We start from the raw sequence: 13941 nt of genomic DNA on the forward strand, positions 1-13941 counted from the left end.
ATCAGTCAGGAAGTTAAAGCTTGGTTGCAAATGGGTCTTCCAAATTGACAATGACCCCAAGCATACTTCCAAAGTTGTGCCAAAATGGCTTAAGGACAACAAAGTCAAGGTATTGGAGTGGCCATCACAAAGCCCTGACCTCAATCCCATAGATAATTTGTGGGTAGAACTGAAAAAGCGTTTGCGAGCAAGGAGGCCTACAAACCTGACTCAGTTACACCAGCTCTGTCAGGAGGAATGGACCAAAATTCACCCAGCTTGTGGAAGGCTACCCAAAACGTTTGACCCAAGTTAAACAATGTAAAGGCAATGCTACCAAATACTAATTGAGTGTATGTAAACTTCTGACCCACTGGGAATGTGATGAAAGAAATTAACGCTGAAATAAATAATTCCCTCTACTATTATTCTGACATTTCACATTCTTAAAATAAAGTGGTGATCCTAACTGACTTAAGACAGGGATTTTTTACTAGGATTTAATGTCAGGAATTGTGAAAAACTGAGTTTAAATGTATTTGGCTAAGGTGTATGTAAATTTCCCACTTCAACTGTATATACTGTATTCTATACCATTTACTGCATCTTGCCTATGCCACACGGCCATTGCTAATCCATATATTTATATGTACATATTCTTATTCATCCCTTTACATTTGTGTGTATAAGGTATTTGTTGTGAATTTGTTAGATTACTTGTTAGATATTACTGCACTGTTGGAACTAGAAGCACAAGCATTTCGCGACACTCGCATTAACATCTGCTAACCATGTGTATGTGACCAATAAAATTTGATTTGATTTGATTTGAAATGAGGCCTTCGTATTTTTACCTGACAGGAAATCAAGCAGAACGTCAAAGTCAGCAGAGCATAGTTGTTCTGGGAGAAATGTCCCACATTGATAGCGACACCCTCAGATATTAACAACACATTTCATCTAAGAATCACATAAACACTTCACAATAATAAAAGAACAATCAGTGATCACATAACCAGTTTAAGTTTTCATTCTGTGGAGAGCCATCCTTGTAATGTTAGGAAGGAACATTGGCGAAAATCTGATATCAACTTTGGAGGGGACAATTACATGACATTTTCTCAAGAGCAATTCCTGAGGGGGACACCAAAAGTAGTGCTGTAAAACATAGCCTACATTGTAATATGGTAAATGTATATTGAGGAACCAAAGAAATAAGGTGTTTGCCGTACTCCTAACTACCGGTACCCAAAACTACACAACTAATCACAACAGCAATACCATTGCCTTTAACAAATCTTAGTTCAGTCACCAGTTTAAGTTGAGAGTGGGGGTATCCATGGCATTTTCCAATTATGTTCCTATTTTACAAGTAAAAAAAATTGAGAACCTTTCATAATGTTGCCAAACAAAGACTCAACAAACTTACCTGAGACGCCCTGTCTCTGCCAGTCTGTCCCTGCATATCTGTCCCCAACTCTGCTGTCTGTGTGCCATCTGTTGCCTGCTCTGCCTAATGACATCATTGTGAAACATTTCCATTAGAATTTCATTTCTTTCTTATGAACATTTTATCAACTAGTCTTTGAGATATTAGGCTACTAGGGTTCTTACTATGCGTTTTGGTGTATTGAAAAATACTCTGATGTCCGTCTTTTATTTTTCTGCCATTTTTCTACCTGGCTGGCTGGCTACACACACAGTGTACAGTAGGAGATGGGCTTCTATCATCTTCAATCATTCTATTTGGGCTTCGATCTAAAAGGTAGCTAGCAAATGTGAAACGGATTAAAATGACAAGAGTTGACAGCTGTATGAGTTCACCATTTACACAACATATGCTGCAACCTTTTGTAATTTTAATAGTTTGTTTCATATTGGCTGGCTTCCAACAATAGCTGAATTTGCAAAGCTAGCGAGCACCAATTCAGTTTCAGTGGTGTTTGCTATAATCTTTGCTACCCGGGTTAAATAAAGGTGAAATAAAATAAATAAATAAAAGTTCACTTGCGACAATTTAGCTTTTGCAACGAGACCATTAAATATATTTAAGACAATGGTAGAAGAGAGTGTAGTTCTGTTCAGTTTGGATTTCAGTTTATCGCTAACCTTATCACAGGGACTTTGAAGCACTAACTTACATCATCTGCATGCTGATTTCATCTTTGACGACGCCACATAAATGGAATAGGTACTAGCTAGCTTAATAGTTCATATTTGCGCGCTAGCTCTGCATATTCAGCTAGTGTGTGCGCGATTGACTGGATTAACCTCACGTCAGTTACGTGCATTGAGTGCCTTTCAGACAGTAGATACGACCTCTCTGTTACCTAGCAAGCTAAGGAACTGGCAGTGGATCAAACCATTGTGAGGCAAAGGGTGGGGGGGGTTGCAATCTTTTGAAACTTAAAAACGCGCTATTAAGTGTCTATAATCAGCACAATTGCTTTCATTGCATATTATTAATATTATTTAAATTACATAGTTATGTTTCAGTGATATATTGAGGGGGACAAATCATATTTTTCCCAGGATGGGGGGGTCGTGTCCCCCCCTTCCCCCCCGGGATTTCCGCCCCTGGGAAGGAAGGATGCATTGTTCAACCGTAGCCTTAATCACACAAACACACTGAAGAGTGGGAACTCTGATTGGTCGGGCTGAAGGAGGTCAACCAGGAAGCAAACGGTTCCAGACAGGCCCTCAAACAGACTATAAACACTGGTGACTGAGCAGGAGCCCACCTTGAACTCTTCCGTAAACAGGAACTCTGCAAACCTGTGGGGAGAAAAGAGGAGACTTGGGTCAGGGCAGAGCGGAAGAGGAAGAGGCGAAGCTTGATGGGTCCACTACCTTCAACCTCTGTCCACGCAGTGTTATTCAATGTGTTTCTATGGGCTCATTGGGCTTAATAAGCAGACTGATAAGAATATCGCCTGTCTTCCCACCTTTGGGACAACGACTCCCATTGTTAGGGTGGAGACAAAACCATTTCGTCATTATATACAGTATCTTTGGTGAGGGTGGGGCAGGACAGGGGGTTGCATCTCAATAGTCAAAAGTTGCTTCCTCTTCTCATGTCCTATCGCCACATATGCGCTGATGTGAAAGAGCATGTCAGGTGAAAGCACAACGCTGCAAGGAATCCACTACGTTGCTTTAACCCAGCCTGTGTTTTCAGATCAGTGCAGACCAAGGAGAGGAAGCCACTTGAAGCTATGGACTTTGATCAAGGGTGAGATAAACGAAGAAAGGAGATATTAGAAGCTGGAGGGGTGCTCTCATCTTATCTAAGAACATAGACAGGGCTCTAACTCCCCTAGCCCCACAATGAAATAGGGTGCAGGCCAGGCTGCCAGCTTAGTGGAGTCTGCCACTAGCACAGTCATTGTAGTCAGCTCAGCTATCCCCATTGAGACCGTGTCTGTGCCTCGACCTAGGTTGGGCAATACTAAACATGGCGGTGTTCGCCTTAGCAATCTCACTAGAATAAAGACCTCCTCCATTCCTACCATTATTGAAAGAGATCGTGATACCTCACATCTCAAAATAGGGCTACTTAATGTTAGATCCCTCACTTCAAAGGCAGTTATAGTCAATGAACTAATCACGGATCATAATCTTGATGTGATTGGCCTGACTGAAACATGGCTTAAGCCTGATGAATTTACTGTGTTAAATGAGGCCTCACCTCCTGGTTACACTAGTGACCATATCCCCCGTGCATCCCTCAAAGGAGGAGGTGTTGCTAACATTTACGATAGCAAATTTCAATTTACAAAAACAAAACAATGACGTTTTCGTCTATTGAGCTTCTAGTCATGAAATCTATGCAGCCTACTCAATCACTTTTTATAGCTACTGTTTACAGGCCTCCTGGGCCATATACAGTGTTCCTCACTGAGTTCCCTGAATTCCTATCGGACCCTGTAGTCATGGCAGATAATATTCACATTTTTGGTGACTTTAATATTCACATGGAAAAGTCCACAGACCCACTCCAAAAGGCTTTCGGAGCCATCATCGACTCAGTGGGTTTTGTCCAACATGTCTCTGGACCTACTCACTGCCACAGTCATACTCTGGACCTAGTTTTGTCCCGTGGAATAAATGTTGTGGATCTTAATGTTTTTCCTCATAATCCTGGACTATCGGACCACTATTTTATTACGTTTGCAATCGCAACAAATAATCTTCTCAGACCCCAACCAAGGAACATCAAAGTCGTGCTATAAATTCTCAGACAACCCAAAGATTCGATGCCCTTCCAGACTCCCTCCGCCTACCCAAGGACATCAGAGGACAAAAATCAGTTAACCAGCTAACCGAGGAACTCAATTTAACCTTGCGCAATACCCTAGATGCAGTTGCACCCCTAAAAACTAAAAACATTTGTCATAAGAAACTAGCTCCCTGGTATACATAAAATACACGAGCTCTTAAGCAAGCTTCCAGAAAATTGGAACGGAAATGGCGCCACACCAAACTGGAAGTCTTCCGACTAGCTTGGGAAGACAGTACCGTGCAGTATCAAAGAGCCCTTACTGCTGCTCGATCATCCTATTTTTCCAACTTCATTGAGGAAAATAAGAACAATCCGAAATTTATTTTTGATACTGTCGCAAAGCTAACTAAAAAGCAGTATTCCCCAAGAGAGAATGGCTTTCACTTCAGCAGTGATAAATTCATGAACTTCTTTGAGGAAAAGATCATGATCATTAGAAAGCAAATTACAGACTCCTCTTTAAATCTGCGTATTCCTCCAAAGCTCCGTTGTCCTGAGTCTGCACAACTCTGCCAGGACCTAGGATCAAGGGAGACACTAAAGTGTTTTAGTACTATATCTCTTGACACAATGATGAAAATAATCATGGCCTCTAAACCTTCAAGCTGCATACTGGACCCTATTCCAACTAAACTACTGAAAGAGCTGCTTACTGTGCTTGGCCCTCCTATGTTGAACATAATAAACGGCTCTCTATCCACCGGATGTGTACCAAACTCACTAAAAGTGGCAGTAATAAAGCCTATCTTGAAAAAGCCAAATCTTAACCCAGAAAATATAAAAAACTATCGGCCTATATCGAATCTTCCATTCCTCTTGCACAGCAACTCACTGCCTTCCTGAAGACAAACAATGTATACGAAACGCTTCAGTCTGGTTTAAGACCCAAACATAGCACTGAGACTGCACTTGTGAAGGTCGTAAATTACCTTTTAATGGCATCAGACCGAGGCTCTGCATCTGTCCTCGTGCTCCTAGATCTTAGTGCAGCTTTTGATACTATCGATCACCACATTCTTTTGGAGAGATTGGAAACCCAAATTGGTCTACACGGACAAGTTCTGGCCTGGTTTAGATCTTATATGTCGGAAAGATATCAGTTTGTCTCTGTGAATGGTTTGTCCTCTGACAAATCAACTGTAAATTTCGGTGTTCCTCAAGGTTCCATTTTAGGACCACTATTGTTTTCACTATATATTTTACCTCTTGGGGATGTCATTCGAAAACATAATGTTAAATTTCCCTGCTATGCGGATGACACACAGCTGTACATTTCAATTAAACATGGTGAAGCCCCAAAATTGCCCTCGCCAGAAGCCTGTGTTTCAGCCATAAGGAAGTGGATGGCTACAAACTTTCTACTTTTAAACTCGGACAAAACAGAGATGCTTGTCCTAGGTCCCAAGAAACAAAGAGATCTTCTGTTGAATCTGACAATTAATCTCGATGGTTGTACAGTCGTCTCAAATAAAACTGTGAAGGACCTCGGCGTTACTCTGGACCCTGATCTCTCTTTTGAAGAACATATCAAGACTGTTTCAAGGACAGCTTTTTTCCATCTCTGTAACATTGCAAAAATCAGAAACTTTCTGTCCAAAAATGATGCAGAAAAATTTATCCATGCTTTTGTTACTTATAGGTTGGACTACTGCAATGCTCTACTTTCCGGCTACCCGGATAAAGCACTAAATAAACTTCAGTTAGTGCTAAATGCGGCTGCTAAAATCCTGACTAGAACCAAAAAATTTGATCATATTACTCCAGTGCTAGCCTCACTACACTGGCTTCCTGTTAAGGCAAGGGCTGATTTCAAGGTTTTACTGCTAACCTACAAAGCATTACATGGGCTTGCTCCTACCTATCTTTACGATTTGGTCCTGCCGTACATACCTACACGTATGCTACAGTCACAAGACGCAGGCCTCCTAATTGTCCCTAGAATTTCTAAGCAAACAGCTGGAGGCAGGGCTTTCTCCTATAGAGCTCCATTTTTATGGAATGGTCTGCCTACCCATGTGAGAGACGCAGACTCGGTCTCAACCTTTAAGTCTTTACTGAAGACTCATCTCTTCAGTATGTCCTATGATTGAGTGTAGTCTGGCCCAGGAGTGTGAAGGTGAATGGAAAGGCTCTGGAGCAACGAACCGCCCTTCCTGTCTCTGCCTGGCCGGTTCCCCTCTCTCCACTGGGATTCTCTGCCTCTAACCCTATTACAGGGGCTGAGTCACTGGCTTATTGGTGTTCTTACATGCCGTTCCTAGGAGGGGTGCGTCACTTGAGTGGGTTGAGTCACTGACGTGGTCTTCCTGTCGGGGTTGGCGCCCCCCCTTGGGTTGTGCCGTGGCGGAGATCTTTGTGGGCTATACTCGGCCTTGTCTCAGGATAGTAAGTTGGTGGTTGAAGTAATCCCTCTAGTGGTGTGGGGGCTGTGCTTTGGCAAAGCGGGTGGGGTTATATCCTGCCTGTTTGGCCCTGTCCGGGGGTATCATCGAATGGGGCCACAGTGTCTCCTGACCCCCCCTGTCTCAGCCTCCAGTATTTATGCTGCAGTAGTTTATGTGTCGCGGGGCTAGGGTCAGTCTGTTATATCTGGAGTATTTCTCCTGTCTTATCCGGTGTCCTGTGTGAATTTAAGTATGCTCTCTCTAATTCTCTCTTTATTTCTTTCTCTCTCTCGGAGGACCTGAGCCCTAGGACCATGCCTCAGGACTACCTGGCATGATGACTCCTTGCTGTCCCCAGTCCACCTGGCCGTGCTGCTGCTCCAGTTTCAACTGTTCTGCCTGCGGCTATGGAACCCTGACCTGTTCACCGGACGTGCTACCTGTCCCAGACCTGCTGTTTTCAACTCTCTAGAGACAGCAGGAGCGGTAGAGATACTCTCAATGATCGGCTATGAAAAGCTAACTGGCATTTACTCTTGAGGTGCTGACCTGTTGCGCTCTCGACAACTACTGTGATTATTATTATTTGACCATGCCGGTCATTTATGAACATTTGAACATCTTGGCCATGTTCTGTTATAATCTCCACCGGCACAGCCAGAAGAGGACTGGCCACCCCTCATAGCCTGGTTCCTCTCTAGGTTTCTTCCTAGGTTTTGGCCTTTCTAGGGAGTTTTTCCTAGTCACCGTGCTTCTACACCTGCATTGCTTGCTGTTTGTGGTTTTAGGCTGGGTTTCTGTACAGCACTTTGAGATATCAGCTGATGTAAGAAGGGCTATATAAATACATTTGATTTGATTTGATTTGAAGAGTACGGCAGACAGAGAAAGAGAGAGAGGGAAACAGAGAACAGCAGTGATTTGTCCAACTGAGCCTCCATGCCTCTGAGCACGGTAGATGTATTTGAAGTTCCCTGTGAGGCGATACAGTAACTTGAAGACGTCGGCGCTGCCTGCCACCCCATGGCAGATCCCTGGACCTTTCTTCAGCAGGCCCTTCTGCCACACCTGCTCCCCACTGCGGATGCATGTGTCCAGGTACTGGGGCTTCCTATTGATCAGATAGGCTTTGGCAAAGAGGTAGGCTACACCTGGGAAGAGGCATGAGCATCAATTACATTGGAAACCTGGGAAACCACTTACCTCTTATCGTATCTATATTATCTAAATCAGTACATCAATCAATTAGCCTGTTTGGGATAGGGGGCAGTATTTTCATGTTCGGATGAAAAGCGTGCCCAGAGTAAACTGCCTGCTACTCAGGCCCAGAAGCTAAGATATGCATATTATTAGTAGATTTGGATAGAAAACACTCTGGAGTTTCTAAAACTGTTTGATTGATGTCTGTGAGTATAACAGAACTCATATGGCAGGCAAAAACCTGAGAAAAATCCAACCAGGAAGTGGGAAATCTGAGGTTTGTAGTTTTTCAAGTTATTGCCTATCCAATTTACAGTGTCTATGGGGTCATTTTGCACGTCCTAAGGCTTCCACTAGATGTCAACAGTCTTTAGAACGTTGTTTCAGGCTTCTACTTTGAAAGGGGAGAGAATAAGAGCTGTTTGAATCAAGGGTCTGGCAGAATGCCATGAGCTAAGTCTCGTGCGCAGCCGTGAGCGCGAGCTGCGTTCCCTTTCCTTTCTAAAGACAAAGGAATTGTCTGGTTGGAATATTATTGAAGATTTATGATAAAAACATCCTAAAGATTGATTCTATACATCGTTTGACATGTTTCTATGAACTGTAATGGAACTTTTTTGACTTTTTGTCTGAACTTAGTGCTCGCGCATTGTGCATTTGGATTAGTGAACTGAATGCACTAACAAAAAGGAGGTATTTGGACATAAATATGGACTTTATTGAAACAAAAATAACATTTATTGTGGAACTGGGATTCCTGGGAGTGCATTCCGATGAAGATCATCAAAGGTAAGTGAATATTTATAATACTATTTCTGACTTTTGTTGACTCCACAACATGGAGGGTATCTGAATGGCTTGTTTTGGTGGCTGAGCGCTGTACTCAGATTATTGCAAGGTGTGCTTTCGCCGTAAAGCTTTTTGAAATCTGACACAGCGGTTGCATTAAGGAGAAGTTTATCTTTAATTCTATGCATAACACTTGTATCTTTCATCAACGTTTATGATGAGTATTTCTGTATATTGATGTGGCTCTTTGCAAAATCACCGGCTGTTTTGTAGGCAAAACATTATTGAACATAACGCGCCAATGTAAACTGAGATTTTTGGATATAAATATGAACTTTATCGAACAAAACATACATGTATTGCGTAACATGAAGTCCTATGAGTGCTATCTGATGAAGATCATCAAAGGTTAGTGATTAATTTTATCTCTATTTCTGCTTTTTGTGACTCCTCTCTTTGGCTGGAAAATGGCTGTATGTTTTTTTGTGACTAGGCGCTGACCTAACATAATCACAAGGTATGCTTTCACCGTAAAGCCTTTTTGAAATCGGACACTGTGGTTGGATTAACTAGAAGTTAAGCTTTAATTTGGTGTATTGCACTTGTGCATGTATGAAAGTTAAATATTTCAAATTATTTCTTTTTTATTTCGCGCTCTGCCATTTCACCGGATATTGTCGAGGCGGAACCCCTAGCCATAACAGGTTTTAACCTGTTAGGGATAGGGGGCAGTATTTTCACGGCCGGATAAAAAACGTACCCGATTTAATCTGGTTACTACTCCTGCCCAGAAACTAGAATATGCATATAATTAGTAGATTTGGATAAAAAACACTCTAAAGTTTCAAAAAAACTGTTTGAATGGTGTCTGTGAGTATAACAGAACTCATATGGCAGGCCAAAACCTGAGAAGATTCTATACAGGAAGTGCCCTGTCTGACAATTTGTTCTCCTACTAGGGCATCTCTATCAAAAATACAGCATCTCTGCTGTAACGTGACATTTTCTAAGGCTTCCATTGGCTCTAGGAAAGCGCCAGAAAGTGTAATGATAGCTCTCCAGTCTCTGGGCGAAAAACAGCAGGGGTTTTTGTGAGTGGTCCTTCTGAGAACAATGACACTGGAGCGCGCGTGCACAAGACGACTCCATGTTTTACTTTCAGTGTTTGAACGAATACAACGTCGCCCGGTCGGAATATTATCGCTATTTTACGAGAAATCGCATAAAAATGTATTTTAAACAGCATTTGACATGCTTCGAAGTACGGTAATGGGATATTTAGACATTTTTTGTCACGAAATGCGCCGGCGCGTCACCCTTCGGATTGTGACTTGAATGCACAAACAAAACGGAGCTATTTGGATATAACTATGGATTATTTCGAACCAAAACAACATTTGTTGTTGAAGTAGAAGTCCTGGGAGTGCATTCTGACGAAGAACAGCAAAGGTAATCCAATTTTTCTTATAGTAAATCTGAGTTTGGTGAGTGCCAAACTTGGTGGGTGTCAAATTAGCTAGCCGTGATGGCCGGGCTATCTACTCAGAATATTGCAAAATGTGCTTTCACTGAAAAGCTATTTTAAAATCTGACACCGCGATTGCATAAAGGAGTTCTGTATCTATAATTCTTAAAATAATTGTTATGTTTTTTGTGAATGTTTATCGTGAGTAATTTAGTAAATTCACCGGAAGTTTGCGGTGGGTATGCTAGTTCTGAACAACACATGCTAATGTAAAAAGCTGGTTTTTGATATAAATATGAACTTGATTGAACAAAACATGCATGTATTGTATAACATAATGTCCTAGGAGTGTCATCTGATGAAGATCATCAAAGGTTAGTGCTGCATTTAGCTGTAGTTTTGGTTTTTGTGACATATATGCTTGCTTTGAAAATGGCTGTGTGATTATTTTTGGGAGGGTACTCTCCTGACATAATCTAATGTTTTGCTTTCGTTGTAAAGCCTTTTTGAAATCGGACAATGTGGTTAGATAAAGGAGAGTCCTGTCTTTAAAATGGTGTAAAATAGTCATATGTTTGAGAAATTGAAGTTTTTGCATTTTTGAGGTATTTGTAAATCGCGCCACTCTATACCATTGGATATTGGTGAGGCGTCTGTCCCTAACAGGTTTTAAGAGCCAGATTGAAAGTGTACCTGGGGCTTCATGGCACCAGTGCACCAGCTCATTCTCCCCTCTGTCATGGCTCCGAGCTCGGCCAGCCAGTTACAGTTCTGCTCCTTGTTCATGAGGAAGTCCACACTCTGCCAGACCAGATCCCTGTCACCTCCACTCAGTACCTCCTGGTAACACAGCAGCATCTGCAGCACCGACGACAGGCCATGGGCCGCACCTGGGGAGAGAAACACAGGTGCACACACACACACACACACAAGCAGCACATACCAACATAAAGCACGATTCAATAGCCAGCATCCATTCAAAAAGACAGCCTCTCTGATTCCATGTGACTCTTGCAGTCAAATGCTGGACACATGAAACACGTGTGTTCTATTAAGGTGGTAGGTCCAGGTCTGGGTACTGTGTTCTGTTGAGGCGGTGGGTCTGGGTGCTGTGTTCTGTTGAGGCAGTGGTTCTGGGAACTGTGTTCTGTTGAGGCGGTGGGTCTGGATACTGTGTACTGTTGAGGCAGTGGTTCTGGGTACTGTGTTCTGTTGAGGCGGTGGGTCTAGGTCTGGGTACTGTGTTCTGTTGAGGCGGTGGGTCTAGGTCTGGGTACTGTGTTCTGTTGAGGCGGTGGGTCTGGGTGCCTTGCTCTGTTGAGGCGGTGGGTCTGGGTACTGTGTTCTGTTGAGGCAGTGGTTCTGGGTACTGTGTTCCGTTGAGGCGGTGGGACTGGGTACTGTGTTCTGTTGAGGTGGTGGGTCTGGGTACTGTGTTCCGTTGAGGCGGTGGGTCTGGGTACTGTGTTCTGTTGACAGTGGTTCTGGGTACTGTGTTCTGTTCACAGTGGGTCTGGGTGCTGTGCTCTGTTGAGGCGGTGGGTCTGGGTACTGTGTTCTGTTGAGGCGGTGGGTCTGGGTACTGTGTTCTGTTGAGGCGGTGGGTCTGGGTACTGTGTTCTGTTGAGGCAGTGGGTCTGGGTCTGGGTGCTGTGCTCTGTTGAGGTGGTGGGTCTGGGTGCTGTGCTCTGTTGAGGCAGTGGCTCTAGGTCTGGGTACTGTGTTCTGTTAAGGCGGTGGGTCTGGGTACTGTGTTCTGTTGAGGCGGTGGTACTGGGTACTGTGTTCTGTTGAGGCGGTGGGTCTGGGTACTGTGTTCTGTTGAGGCGGTGGGTCTGGGTACTGTGTTCTGTTGAGGCGGTGGGTCTGGGTGCTGTGCTCTGTTGAGGCAGTGGGTCTGGGTACTGTGTTCTGTTGATGCGGTGGGTCTGGGTACTGTGTTCTGTTAAGGCGGTGGGTCTGGGTACTGTGTTCTGTTAAGGCGGTGGGTCTGGGTACTGTGTTCTGTTAAGGCAGTGGGTCTGGGTGCTGTGCTCTGTTGAGGCAGTGGGTCTGGGTGCTGTGTTCTGTTAAGGCAGTGGGTCTGGGTGCTGTGCTCTGTTGAGGCAGTGGGTCTGGGTGCTGTGCTCTGTTGAGGCGGTGGGTCTGGGTGCTGTGCTCTGTTGAGGCGGTGGGTCTGGGTACTGTGTTCTGTTGAGGCGGTGGGTCTGGGTACTGTGTTCTGTTGAGGCGGTGGGTCTGGGTACTGTGTTCCATTGAGGCGGTGGGTCTGGGTACTGTGTTCTGTTAAGGCGGTGGGTCTGGGTCTGGGTATTGTGGCTGCTACTGGGCTTTCACCTATCTAGTCCTTTCAGATAAGAGCGAAGGCGTCACACAAATGACAAAGAGGTCATTTAAGGCCCTCATGACAATATAAACTCATTAGCATCCCGCCTCCTGCCACTCAACCATGTAGGCCTACTTACCCAAATACTCAGTCCCATAGTAGGAGTACATGAGAGGAAAGGGTTTTCTCTTCCGCGTGGCATACTGTTTACCAGACTCTATGATAGCCTGGCAAATGGCCTGGATCTGATCCTTGCTAAGAATCTGTGAAATTAGATTTGAGAAGTGTTATTTCATTAAAGTAATGTTTGAGATCAGGGAATATGGAGCCAAGAGAGCCAGTAGAGATACATTATTTTATCAGGTCATATTTCTCCTGTTCAGTAGGCCTAATCATTCTTTGATTTTAGTAATTGGTAGTTTCCCTGTTCCCTCAGGCTCTCACCTCTATCCCCAGTTTCTGTTTCTGCACCAGGGCAGCGCACAGGTACACTGCCCGCCCCACGAACAGCTCGTCAGAGCCGCACTCCAAGAAATTGATGGGTGAGCATATCTTCCACAGGTTCCGAAATTTGGTAAGCGGCTTGACAAAGTCCGCCAAGCCCAGGGCTTTATACACCATCGCGGCGACGGCATAGATGCCCGCCCCGCCGAGGAGAAAGGAGGCCTGCATGTTTGTGTCCTTCTCCCCATCCACGTACCCCACAGACACGTCAATGATCTGCTTTGAGGTTTTGAGAGAAGTATCCCTGTGGTCGGAAAACAAAGCACATTCGGAGACATGGTACAGCATGTATGCCACCCCAGCGGGACCGTCGTATAGCCCACCATCGCAGTCGGTAGATCCGAGTGGCACCTTGTTTAGAATCTTCTCTATAAAGGCATTGACCGTGGGTACCACCGATTCCACGCCTTGACCTACGAGAAACGCACCTTTGTAGTTGGCGAAACGGTTGGCAAAGCAACAGGTGTTTTCCATCACCAATGGAAAGAAGCAATGCACTGGCCAATAGCCAACCACTGACTGTTAAACGCCTTGGATAAAATGTCTAGTAGCCTAATATTGGTGATGATCGGGCGTCTTCATGGAACCCGGAAATGTCTTATTCTACCAACCATAAACTACCTAAGATTTATGGGACTTGTATTCTCAACACCGCATTCTCTATCCCCCTCAATCAGTGCCGATGTGTTATTATTATTCCAACATCACATGTGCCTAGTGTTTGAAGACAATTATTTTTGTTAATCAATCGATTAAAGCAAATTATTCCAACCACTTTTGATCAGAAAAATCACAGACCAGCAATCAGTCAAAGTCTTATCTCATAGCCATACATGCCTTCCAAGTACAGACGTGTTACCAGTAGATGGTAGTATATGCACAAGTTTACACACGGTTTGTTTATCATGCAATGAACGGTCAAATGTAAAGTATACTTTTTTTTCATTTAGTTTAAAACCAAACAAAGTTGGACATAGTTAGTAGGCCTATAGACCAAAAAGGACTATGGGAA

General features: G+C 43.9%; 1 protein-coding gene across 1 annotated transcript; it reads right to left on the reverse strand.

The window, feature by feature from the left end:
• Positions 1-2594: 2594 nt before the first annotated feature.
• On the reverse strand, positions 2595-13403 carry LOC106586670 (lanC-like protein 3). The gene is given in 6 exon segments (XM_014174187.1): positions 2595-2754; positions 7589-7796; positions 10793-10831; positions 10834-10989; positions 12565-12688; positions 12870-13403. Coding segments are annotated over 6 exon segments (1221 nt in total).
• Positions 13404-13941: the final 538 nt, after the last annotated feature.

Source organism: Salmo salar, chromosome ssa25, assembly GCF_905237065.1.
Source record: "Salmo salar chromosome ssa25, Ssal_v3.1, whole genome shotgun sequence".
NCBI lineage: Eukaryota > Metazoa > Chordata > Actinopteri > Salmoniformes > Salmonidae > Salmo > Salmo salar.